Source organism: Besnoitia besnoiti, chromosome V, assembly GCF_002563875.1.
Source record: "Besnoitia besnoiti strain Bb-Ger1 chromosome V, whole genome shotgun sequence".
NCBI lineage: Eukaryota > Apicomplexa > Conoidasida > Eucoccidiorida > Sarcocystidae > Besnoitia > Besnoitia besnoiti.
This window is the reverse complement of record NC_042360.1, coordinates 1,793,767-1,806,403: the sequence shown is the minus strand read 5'-3', so window position 1 is coordinate 1,806,403 and position 12,637 is coordinate 1,793,767. Positions and strand designations below refer to the sequence as shown.

At 53.8% G+C, this 12,637-nt stretch overlaps 2 protein-coding genes across 2 annotated transcripts; one reads left to right on the top strand and one right to left on the bottom strand.

The window, feature by feature from the left end:
- Positions 1 to 3,623: 3,623 nt before the first annotated feature.
- Positions 3,624 to 5,748, top strand: BESB_060790 (uncharacterized protein; the record flags this gene model as incomplete). Its single annotated transcript, XM_029364493.1, has 3 exons — positions 3,624 to 3,900; positions 4,319 to 4,597; positions 4,853 to 5,748. The coding sequence occupies 3 exons, from the start codon at positions 3,624 to 3,626 to the stop codon at positions 5,746 to 5,748; spliced, it is 1,452 nt and encodes a 483-aa protein (XP_029219201.1).
- A 3,104-nt stretch (positions 5,749 to 8,852) lies between these two features.
- Positions 8,853 to 11,053, bottom strand: BESB_060780 (PDI family protein; the record flags this gene model as incomplete). The annotated part of the gene is made up of 4 exons (XM_029364492.1): positions 8,853 to 9,013; positions 9,369 to 9,552; positions 10,091 to 10,242; positions 11,041 to 11,053. The coding sequence occupies 4 exons, from the start codon at positions 11,051 to 11,053 to the stop codon at positions 8,853 to 8,855; spliced, it is 510 nt and encodes a 169-aa protein (XP_029219200.1).
- Between the last annotated feature and the right edge of the window lie 1,584 nt (positions 11,054 to 12,637).

Below are 12,637 nucleotides of genomic sequence, written 5' to 3'. Positions count from 1 at the left end.
GCACAGTCAGCTCTGGTACGCGATGAGAGGAGACGAACGCATCAATGCGCACAATCGGTGAACGCCTGTGCTTCAAACAGAAAGAACTTGACCGACGAAGCCGAACTTCCCACAGGAGAGTTCGTAGTTGGTTGATACAGATTATTTTTGACGCTTCGCGCGAGCGAGCTGGTCGTAACGAGCAGTCCCCGGTGTGTAATGTCGGGTGTGTAGAAGTGACACCTGGGTCAGAGCGCTCTCCACCGCGCGTGACGGGGGTTCCGGACCATGAGCAGCTTTATCTTCACCATGGTATTGTGCTTCAGTGTGCAAACAACATCCGTCGTCGAGTGAAGCAGCCCCCTGTGTTGTTGGCCTGGGTTCTAGCGAGAGGAGCAACAATTTCGACGCTTCCTAGCGCACCTTTTGTTTCAGCAGCAGCTGCGTCACTGGTGGGATCTTCCGAGCGTGAAAATATTTGCCGTTGCCGGGGGGAGGATCTCCATTTCCTTTATGAGTGTCATGTGCTTCCAGTAAGAAGCACGCATCCTGCCGTGTGCCGTTCAATCAGTCTACCCTTCGATCAAGTGGCGCCAAACGGAGCGAATGCTGTCTCCGGAGCGCCACAGCTCTGTGTGTAGATCTTGTCGGGTCGATGGCGTTTGTCAGTGGAGAATCCTCAAATCAAGTATTATCCAGGAGAAGGATTGTTTGGATGACATTTCGCAGTACACCCTCCGCGATTTGGCCGCACTTGTGTGGGAATCGCAGGAAGCATGGAGATCGAAATGACACAATCCGAAGACATAGGGAAGAGGTGACTGAACTTTCGATTCGTGGTCGTATTCCGAAGGCTCGACAGTCCACCCGGTTGTGGAGCATGGTTTTGAGGCGATTGTGAGGAGCGGGTGACAAGTCTTGTTAATTCAGTCTTCGGCTGCCGCGGGGCTTGTGGTGGCGCCCAGACGGAATCTGGGAGTAATTTTCATTTCCTCCGTAGCAGCAAGGCTCTACCTTTCGTACACCGTTGTTTTATCTCTTTGATTCGTCTTGAAACCTCGCCAAAATGTCTTCCATGCTTCAAGCTTTGCTGCTGAGTGACTATTTGGTCCCCGGGATACCAAGACGTTTGTCATACGGGGTAGGTTTCACACTCTTTCGGCAGTGTGCGACTCCACCTGTGTGGGCGTACAGCGGGGAGAAACTGGTGTGTGCGTTGTTCAAAAACAGCACATTTTCAGTAGACAAAAGGCAAACTGTTAAGGGACAGTGGTGCTGAGGAGGATTTGTAGCGCGTGTGCTTCACCCACTAGAGCGTGTGTCTGTTTACCGTCATCAGGTTTCGCTCGTCAGCGCGTTAATAACCGGTAGCAGACTCCGTCTCTGTGTCATATACCTCATCTGCGTGTGATGTCTCGCTTCTCGCTGGAGTGTCACTCCTAGGACGAACGCTCGTTTGACAAGAGAGATCTTGCTCTGCAGACGCTCGGCAGCCCGAATTGGCAAACACCCGTTGGGCAGTGGCTTGAAAGACTGGGGCCAGCCCATCACGCAGACCGTACGGTAGCCGAAAGCCCCGTCAGGCTGGCGAGTGTCACGAGGTGGGCACATCTATCAGCACTCTCGCGTGAAGGTTGCAACTGCCGAACGCGCGAGTAGTTAAGTGATATTTCGTTGCCTATTTTTCTACCACGTTTCACCGTAAGCTGTATCGGGTCGTCCTGATAGGGCACTGGCTGTTAGCCTGTGTTCCAGGATGTCAACCTTCGACAAGGAGCGGCCGCCGATCTTCTTTACAGAAAGCCGCAATGCCCAGGGCGTCATGAGGTATGCACAAAACGTGGGAACTAGGAGAGCAGAGTCCCACAGCGTTCTTTGGCAGCAAGCAGCACGAATGCACTAGTCCTCCTCGACCAAGACATTCACCTTGTTTCCTTGGCGGGGAACTCTTGGGTTTACGATCATGGAAGATACAGCGGCAGGCGAAGGGAGTTGTGTCTGAGCAAGGAATTGACGCGCTACCCCTTAGTTGCTACTTCCTGCTGCACTCGGAATGCCACAAAACTAAAGGCCCAGCAGCGGGAGCGAACCGCTTCGTTACGCTTTTCTAGTTCCGTGTAGGCTCCAAACACGTACGACCGAGGTGGTAAACAGCGCGTTCTGACTTAGTCGACCGCTCGCGGGCGAAATGCAACGTGAGTTAGAGAGGGGGGGGGGGCTTGTTGTTGCTCGCTGCCCGAGTAGCCACGCGGTGAGCCATTGCATGTCACCCCGAACACACCACGAATCACACTGGGGGCGTGCGGCGACCGAATTGCTTTGTTTTCGCCCTTTTCGACGTTTTGCGTGAAGATTTTGTGAACAAGCCCGTATATTTTGTTCGTGAATCTGCTGCGCGATTCCTGCGGTGGCGGCACCCAAGCGACCAAAGCTGAATCCCGCGCGGACCTCCTTCCCGCCGCGTCTCGCGCGGCACGGGGGCAGGCAGGGTTAAAAGTCTTTCGGTGCACGTGCCCGACTTCTCTGCAGCACGACTAGCGCGGCAGTCGCCAACGACGCTCCCCTGTCCTGAGAAGATCAGGGTGAAATCTCTGTCGCTGGTCCGAGTCTCGCCTGTGCGGTCGACTCAGACTCACGCGTGGGGGCCGGCACGCGGAAGACTTGCGTGCCGCTGTATGTGTGTTGTCTCTGCCGTCCCCCCAATTTCACTCTGAGCGCGCGTCGTGGGGACTCCCACACATTCTTTCGTCGCGCCTCGCATCGGTGAATCACGATGAACTCACGTCCCCACCTTTCTTCCCCGGTCGTGCGCCTGCCGGTAGCCTGTGTCTAGACTGAGGCAGGCTCAAAGCCCTTCGCGGGTGGAAGCCCTTCACAGTTGCTGCAGTGAGGATGGCAATGCGCGTGGAAGTCACGGGTGATCCTTTCTGTAGCCCGCACTTCATTTTCTCACCTCCTTGACGTCTCTGCTGCCATGCGCGTGTGGCGCTGACTCTCTTGAGAGGGACTCTGCTCCGCTGCACGATGCATTACTTTCCTTCTTTGACATCCATGCGGTCGGCGCCTGTCTCAGTCACCTTTCCCCGCAAGTGTGCCTGACTGTGTGTCACGTTCTTCCTTGGCTTCTTCCGTGGCATGAGTCTTGTCTGTCTGACACCCTGTCAACTCCGCGTCTTCATTCGTCAATCTTTTTGCGCGAGCTTCTTCGTCCGAGGCTCCCCAGCTAATGCCTCCCGAGTCTGCCAGCCCCCCCCCCCAATCGCTTGTCCGGCTTTGCACCGGAGTCCTGTTTGAATAACTTCGACCTCGCACACAGCCGTTCCCTTCGGCCTTTTTTAATTTTTTTTTTGTTTTTGCGTCGAGCCTGGCATCACTATTCGGTCTCCGGCACCGGAGCATATGTACTTGACATACACATGTGTCCGAACATTGCGCACACATATATCACAGTTAATGGTCACTAACTGTGAAGAGGAAGTAGAGTGTGCGTTGCAAGAACGGAGACAGCAGAAATGTGTGCACGTCAAGACCGCGAGGCCTCCCCCTTACCTGATTCTCTCGATCCGCAGTCCTGCCGCCTGGGCATATGCCTCCATCCTCGTCGTTTGCGGTGAGCATCTTTTCCGTTCCCGCAACTGCTGAGAATGCTAGGAGGTTTGTTGAAGCGGCGCCGTCCACACGGCGACCGTGGAGTCTCAAGGAAAACTGTCGATCAGGAGAATCAGGGGGGTGGAGGCCTCGCGGTCCTCGTCTCGGAGGCCGCCACTTCATGCAGGAGAACGTCCAACATGCCTCGGTGCGTGAAAAGACGCCTAGTGACCGCAGCCGAGCTGGTGGAAGCTCAGGCGGACGAAGGTCGTCTGTCTGTGGTCGGTAGCGAAGTCGACGCGACAAATGCCAAGGACCAACCGCTAGTTCAAGGTGCGCACTGAATCGAGCGGCGGATGCCCACAGGGTATCTCTTTTTCAGCAGTAGGCTCAGACGCGGGTAGTCAAAGAGGTCAGGGTTGGCGGGTTTTGCTCCTTTTTTCGACGAGCCGAGAACCGCCGTACTCTACTGCACAGGTGCCCTATATATATATATATATATATATATATATATATATATATATATATATATATATATATATAACATCAACGCTTTCCATAACTTTCTTCTACAGCGATAGAGGAGAGCTTTCTCCAGGGACAAGCTGAATTTTCCTCTTGCGCAGACATGCTCTTCCGCCCAGAAGGCACCCGATGGGGTCAAATGCCTAGCGAAGCACGGGAATGTGCATGTTTTTTATTTACACTCTTTTCCGCTTCTGTCTCTGTCCATGTGGCATTCTGCGTTCAGCGTGGTTCGTGGATCTGGTTTTTCAGCTGCTGACCGCCCTCGCTCTCTGCTGCCTTGCTTTCGCAGTGGGCATCATCATCGGCTCCATCATGTGCCGCACGACGCTCTTCAGCGGCGCCAGCCTCGACAGACTCGAGGGCAGGAGCCCAGCAACGCATCCCTGGGTGCACATGTACCTCCCTGATGCTTCGACTGCGGCAAAGTGGAGGAACCCGAACCCGCCCGTAAAGGCTGTTTTGCGTGGGGCCTTCGACGTGACGCTGCCGGAGTTCTGCCTCGGTGAGAGGGGCGGGCGGGGAGTAACTTGCGTTCGAAACAAGACGTGCACTGTGGCGCCGTGAAGGCCGTCGACGCTTGTCCACTGCAGAAGTATGCGTGAATGCACTGCAGAGGAGTGCGACGGTACAACACGGGATATCCGCGCCGTGTCTCCGAGGCGGCGGCAAGCGGGGCCGCTCAGCGGCCCGTCCCCGCGTCCCGCGCCCGCTCGTCTCGCGAACGTCGACTGACTCGTTCCGGGTGCCTCCTTTTCAGGTTCCTACGTCGAGGCTTTGTCCGCCGTGGCGACTCTGTCGTATCTGCCTGCCGACACCATCGGCACGGATCCAAGTGAAACGTGCTTCACGTCGTCTTCTGCAGGCTCAAAAGGCGCGCCGAGCGCCAGTAACTCGACTTCGCCAGCCGACTCCGGCGGCGTCTCGTCCGGCGCCACTCACCTGTCCGCTCCGGGGGACTCCTCCCCGGTCCGCCGTCTTTCGAAGGCGAGCGGGTCAGATGAAAAGAGTTTCGTGTCTTCGCAGTACGTGCCCGCGCTGTTGGCTCCCGATCTGGGGACGTCTCTGCGAGCCAACTTGGTGACGCGAGCGATCTACGGCTTGTCGCTGATCGCGAGTGCAGGGTCGGAATCCGGCGGGCCCGTGGACGTCCCGACGTTCAGCCCCGTGACAGGCGGCACCGTGGGGGTGTCACGGGTGTTCATGCAGCATTCCCCTGCCTCGAGCTACCCTGTGGGCATCATGCGGAATGCGGCCAAACACAACCCTGCGCTCGCGCCGCCGACTCTGCTGATTCACAACGTCGTTCCGTTCATCGTCGGCCTGCCTCACGGCCTCAACTCAGCCCGCTTCACAGTCACGCTAAATGTCCCTCTCGTTGAACAGGACGAGCGCGTCCTGCAGGCGCTACGGGGAGACTGCGGGATGGGCCGAATCTACTTCGGCGTCGAACTCACCATCCAGGCGGTGCGCGTGATGTTCTTCACACACCATGACGGCTCGCACCCAGTTCTGCCGTTCAGACTCCCCTGCTCAGTCTTCACAGTCGCTGACGAAGCCCAGTGGCCCCCCCACACACCTCCGAGCTTCACCGAAGGCGTCGTAAGACTTGCTCAGGAGTACAGCACGGTCCGCCTCATTTTCGGCGACCGCTGAGCGGCAACTCGATCCGAGCAAAACAAGTTTGGAAATCGCGGAGACCGGAACGGCGGGCAGCAGCGGGCATTGCAGATGAGAATGCCTGCACGAGATACGCTGAAACTCTCTCCCGTCTGTCCTGGAAAACTGACGTCGAGGGATTCGAGGAAAGTGAGCACCTGGAAGCTTTGAATCATGATCTAAAGCAGAAGAGGCTGCCTCGCGGGTTACGAGGTTACGGGAGGCTGAGCCAAACAGGCGGAGCGTGACATGCATTCCATTTTCGTTCCTCGTGTGAAGATGGGTGGTTGCTTTGTCAATTTCTCCGTGTGTCGACACATACGTCCTGATGAACGGGGACGTCGTACGACTCTCGTTAGCTCATTTTCTTGGGCATCTGTTTGATAGCATCCTGGCATTCCTTTGCGCACCACAGTGCGCAACTTGTGTTGCGAAAGCTTTCGCACGTTTTTTTCGGTCTCGGCCCTTCCGGTCCTTCGCATCGTGCTCATGCTCACTATCATTCATATAGTGTTCCTGCGCACGATGCGAAACCTGGGGTGCGGTGGTTTCGGCGTCGGCTGATCTTTTTTTTTCTTTCGGCCAACACCATAACGAAAGATTGACTCCTCGTTGGCACTAGTTTTCTGCTGTCACCTAGCTGTGACAAACCGTGATGGCTTTGAACCTAGGGGTAGGTTACCCGTCTGTGTCTGAGAACGGAAGCTCGCTTTTTGCCGCGCGTACCGCTCCTTGGAATTACTTTCAAATGAGCAGTATGTAGTTTTCAAGAAAGAAGAAGGAAAGAGCAAGATATTCGGCGCTCTCCTACTTCGTTGTTTTCTTCTTGATATGCGCGTCTTGCGCCGTCACTCTCTTTGCGCCAACACGTTTCTGGTTCACCCCGATATCGTGAGGCACTCTTCATGATGTTTTTCAGCCTTCTTGCCAAGCCAGCAGGTACTGAGACGGTAAGGTCGTCTAGTTTCTGTCTTCTGGGTTCTGCGCGATAACGATGTCAGCGTTTAGTGTTGTGCGTATTGTGATAGTGTAAGCAGTTATCACGACGGGATTCCCTTGAGTTTGTTGTCTTGCCATCTTGTCACGCTCCGGCGTCACTCCCTCGCACCGGTGAGGAGACGCGATTATTCGAGACAACATACTCCGTGTGCTATCTCCTTTCTGCAGACTATCAGTATTAAACATGCAATCGTGATGTACCATTGCTTTCCGGCGCTCCGCGACTGCACGCAGGAAATATTATTGGTGTACCACAGTTCTTGCTGTGGCCCATGTCGCTGGATGCCATTTCCACTTGCTATGTGGCCGCTCGTCGAGGCAACTACTTTGTTGTTTGCTTCCGGATGTACGCGCATCTTCCCTTTCCCACAACCGAAAACCCGTTTAGAGGTATCGTCCTTACGTCTCCGAATCCACAGGGAAAAAGAGGAGATTCGACTAAGCCCAATGCAGTTGAATCTTTGCCCGTGCAGAAAGCGGCTCCAAGAGCCAGTTTCGTTTCGGACACCCATCAAGGAAGAATGAGGTGAACGCATCTGACTGAACACACCTACAGCAGGAAGCGGTGTTGGCACCAGTATTCTTCACTGGGAACAGAAAGTATTGCATTTCCTTGCTATTTTGAAAGCAATGGTACATCACGATTGCATGTTTTCGACAGCAAACGAATGGGTGCAGCATGCTTAGCAAAAAATGTAGCTGCTGCACGTTTCGCGTACAACGACGGATCCGCCCTGATGATGTGTGGCACGTTTGTTCATTAAATGACTGGTGCTTTTTGCCCCTCCGTTCTATATGGGGTTCTGGCCACACCCTAAGTGGCGCCCAAATGATGGCTAAGTGAGTACTCAGATGTATCAGCTCTTGGCGCGAGCTGTGCTTGGTGATCTTCGAAATAGGAACATGCAATCATTAGATTGTTCACGCGTTTGGCATGTTCGACATGTGTGCTAGGGACCCTAGTGGCCACCAATAGGGTCGACCCTGGAGGTCACATCTCATAGCTCCTTTCACCGCTTTAGTTCTAGGACACTAGTGCCCTCGCCAGCAAATTACGGTCATGCTAGCTTCTCATCATTAGCGGCGCTCCTCTTCTGCTTTCTTTATGCGCAGCTTGCCGAGCGCCACAACACCCTGCTGCGAATTCCAGGAACCGCTCGCTCATCCTCTTGCGATCAAACAGGTTGAACAGGGGACATCAACCTTGCCGCTTCCAAGTTTCTCTGACAGTTTTAAGCCGAGAGGATTCTACACAGCATCAGGTTTTCTCGGGGAGGACGGATGCCAGAAACATGGACACCACACGGGATGGAGCTGATTCTTTTTGCTTCCCATTGGGCACTCACTGAAAGACTCACTCTTGTTCCCGCTTGCACATTTATGCACTCTCCCCACTAGAGACATTTCTCCACGCCTTAAGCGTGTACGGTTCTTAGCCACTGTCTGCCAACTCACACATTACTGCGGCCGCTAACGGGTGCTGCCACGTGTACAGCGATTCACTGGCGCCGGGTGCCTTCGCTAGTTCCCCATCATCCTATACTGCATGACGGGACTCCCTCCGGGGAAATCTTGTCTCAGTATCACGTACCCGGTGATCCGGGCATCTTTATGCCTACTTTTTTAGGATTCCGATGACGTCCGGAAGTTGTCGGCCTTCTCCCACTACCACTAATAATGTTGAATCACGGTTCGAGTGCAGGAGAACCGGCTGCCCCGCACGATAGCAATGCTGAGCGACCATCGTGCACTACATGCGCAAGGGCATCTACCTAAAGCACGGATATTGTGTTGTATCTATTTCCTTCTCGGGAGCTATCGCGTAAAAACCAGCTGTAACACCCCCCCCCCCCGTCACGCAGGAGTAGCAAAGGGCCAGAAGGTAATTCAACTCATTACCCTTTGCTGCGCATGCTTCCTCTGAACATGTTCAAATGCATGTGCAGTTCGCTTATACCCATCTTTGAAAATGAAAGTGAAGCTCGGGCCGGAGTATGATTTCCCTTTGCGTGCCTGACAGAGTGCTTCGTTCGAGCGCTGCACTCCGGCGCGAAATGACGGTCCGCACATTCTCCACGACGACAGCTTGCTGCTATGACAGCCTATGCGTGGAGGGGCCACTTGTTATATTTGTAGTCCCAGTGCTGAAGAAAAACTTCTTCAGGGGTATCGAGATCGAGCCGTCCCGCTTGCTCCCCGTGAGGGCCGATCACAAGCAGCAAGGGCAGAGTCGTCGAGACGGTCTTCTGGCTCATGCCGGGGACTGCGATGTAGGAATATAATGTGCGCACCAAAAGAAAGACAGAAGAAATCCACCAAGCGTACAGCTGACCACCGAATAGGCGCTTGACGCTGCCAAACGAGATTACACGACGCCGCCATATAAAGGAATGGGAACACCTCTTTGCGGTGTACGAGAGCCAACACAGTCACTTCACACCTCAGTATAATACCTCTCTGGGTTACTGACACGCATATTTTACAAGCACCAACAGAACTGCTTCTGCCTCCCTATGCCATGTCACCCTTCCTTGTCGTCGCTGTAAGCACTCATGCTGCCCTCAACCCTCAAGGCTTTTGCTGAAGAGACCGCACTACGAGACAATTCGACGTCCTACTTTGGTGTTCCTCAGAAACGCGATAGCGGCTGATGAGATTCTTCCGCAATTCCGAATTGTACTCGACACTACACCACGGCATCATATCCCGAGCCTTCTCATAGGTCTCTTCGTCTTCGTCCACACTGACATAGATAATTTCAATAACGGGAGACTTGCTGCAGGCATTCGTCGTCAAATAGAACTGCAGAGCGGCGCGAAACAACCATTCAAAAGCAGAAAACAAATTAAGGCAGTCCGCATGAAGGGATAATGCTGAATACCAATATACTCGCACGTGTTCCTTCACAAAACAAAGGGGCATTTTTAGGTTGACACTCCTAAAGCTCATTGTCGGCTGAACCTTTCTGTGCGTCGCCACAGTGACACTTTCCGGCGAAAGGAGATCACTGTAACGCCGCTACAGTCAACTAGTTATATCAAGCAGTCGTATAGCCTAGTTGCAGACGCAGCTTTTCCGCCTTGTATGAACACTTGCGTATCAGTTCGGCCGAAATGCAATCCTTCCCGTGACGACGAGAGCGTCTCTGCTCGCGTCTAGGCAGGGTGAGGGCGTGAACACGCAGTTTGCTACTATTTCTAGCGGGCCACGGGGACTGCGCACCAAGTGATTCGTGGGTGGCATTGGAACGCAACGCAATTGTATCGTGGAAGAACATTCCCCCCGTGACGTCTGGATTTCCTTCCGGTTCAGAGCTGCCACGACCAACTGAAAGCCTTACCTGTCTAAGAGGGGCAAAAATCTGCGCGCATTTCGGATGAGATTTCTTAGCGAAGTACAGCGCCACAGATGCACCAGCGAAGTACTCCGGACCAACAGGCGCATACGTGCCACTCTTGGTTCTCTTAACCACGCTGTTACCGAACAAAAAGTCTGGGAAAAGCGCATGACACAACACGGCTTGCTCTCGCCACCGATGCTGACCACCGCGAGCCGCGTTTCGCCGGGGTGCCCGCTTGAGTTATACAGACCTCGAGACATGTAGATTAAGATACACAAGAAGACGAAAGAAGCATTTGTTGCATGCAGCATCCTAAATTCCCATCCTGCTGTACCTCTAGACCGACTGTCATCATATGATGTGCCCACACTAAGGAACCTAGAATAGAAATGCAACCCATAGCTAAGATCACAGATTGTCCACCGTAGACATCGAGCAGCATACATAGATAGTTTCTGTAATACTACACCAAAAGCAGGTAGAATTAGAATGTATACCCGCCAACATGCGTCCTATCCGCGAACTCTGGGGAAGTAAACTGGTTAGACTGACCCGATCCAGAAGAAGCAAACACGTCGCAAGGCAAATTGACGGAAATGAGAGAAGATTGCGGACGCGATGAGCGCCAGTGCGCGCCACTGTGACCGAAATTCACCTCAGCAACACGATCTCAGGCACATGTATCGTTCTGAAACTTGTACAGATGCATATGGGTGTGGCTGACGCACACGTATAGACAACATGCACCGGCAGTGCAGGCTGAGGTATTTGCCCAAGAGGACGCACATCCGCCCACCTATATTTCGAGGCAGGCGCCACGCATGAATACAGCTGAATATCAATGAATATGAATTGAAGCGCAAGAAGGCGCAGGCAAATAGCTACGTTGACAGACACTCTTCAGGAATGCCGCCGAACCAACACGAGCACTAAGAGCACAACCACCTTACCAGAGGCAAACATTTTGAAGAACTGTCGGAATACTCCTCGACAAACACGCTGGCAGCTGTGCCGACCGACGATAGAGGCTTAGCGTACAAAAGCCACTGTTGCAAGGATGTCCAAAAAGGCTCTTAATGCTACGCCGCTGACCAGAAAGTGGTATTCAGTCCTGCCGTTTGATGCAACAACGAATGGAACAGGCACGGTGCGTTGACTTTGACTAGCCGTATGTGTAAGGCCACAATAATAAGGAACTCCGCGTTAAGCCAAGACACAAAAGCGACTTCGTAGTACGCATCGGATATCTGTACCAAATCAACGCTCTCACAAAATCAGGTGAATCGAAAACCTGTTGAGGGATTTGGTCACGGGTCTTAACGGAATACCGGGTCTGTGAAAACAAAGGGCGCACGCAAGGCCTCGCCCTTCGTAGGGCTGCGATGAGTCACATGCAGTCGCACCTGTGCTTGGGCGGGGGTCACTGGCTAGCTACGTTTTCGATCGGTCGATCGGGGCGGTAAGGCCTCTTTCTTGTTGCCTCAGTGGAGTTTCGTAGCAAAAATATTTGGGTCAGGCTCTATAAGGGAAGAACCTGCCTGGGATTACAGCGGCATAGGTGCCGCGAGGGGAGTGGCCCGAATTATGCGGGACGACGAGAGTGCAACGAGCGAAAAACAACAGCTGTCGATGTCTCGTTCCCTCGCCTCGAGGCCGGTGTGGCAGGTTTGACCGGCCTTACTGCGTCTTCAACCCGACAGTAGTTGTGTAGTGGCTTCAGATTTAAGGATGCATATCCATCTCTAGCGTTGTGAAGGTGTCAAAATCACGCCGGTGTCGCCATAAAGCGCAGGAACCGACCACTCGCGTTGTGGCCGCCCCTCTGCAGCGCGATGGGTTCTACCCGTGGACGCCTCATGCACACGCTAGATCACGCTTAGACTGGGAAAACCTCAAAAACAACAGAAACCTCATGTTTGGGTGTGTGTGTGGCGTCCTCGTGGCACGCGTAATGTGGTGTGCAGTTTACTTTCCCATTCGCGGTCTAACACGAGCAAGTCAGTTGCCGGGTAATCGCCACGTAGTTGTACACACGTGAAATAGTTTGGGTTTGGATGGGGGCGACACGTGTAGGTACAACGTTGTCGACGTGCATTTCCAAACATATCCCACTTACGCGAAGCACAACGAAGAACTCTGCCGAAAACTTCAGTGTGTAAACGCGTAGACGCGCACACTTTCACGATGTCGTGGGCTTCTACCCAATTCTGTTTCTGAGGTGAATGGGGTCGCCGGCCGTGATAAAACTGCAACGTGCAGAGGAGCCGGAATGTGGAGCTTCGCACGGAGACCTGGGTCTCGCACAAGCTGCAGGAGCTCATGCTGTGCCTGGTTTGGTTGCGGTAACAGGGAACTCCCACGCCGCCAAGACTCACGCTTTTCTCTGAAGCCGCGGGCCGTGGTTTGTCAATGTTATGTTTGTGGCACGGGGCACGCCTTCAGTTGAAAATTTGCCAGCCGGAGCTGTGTGAAGTCCCAACCAGCGACGAACGGGGAAGAGGGCACGACACATCGTTTAAGTCCGCAAAGATAGGCGCATTCATTCAA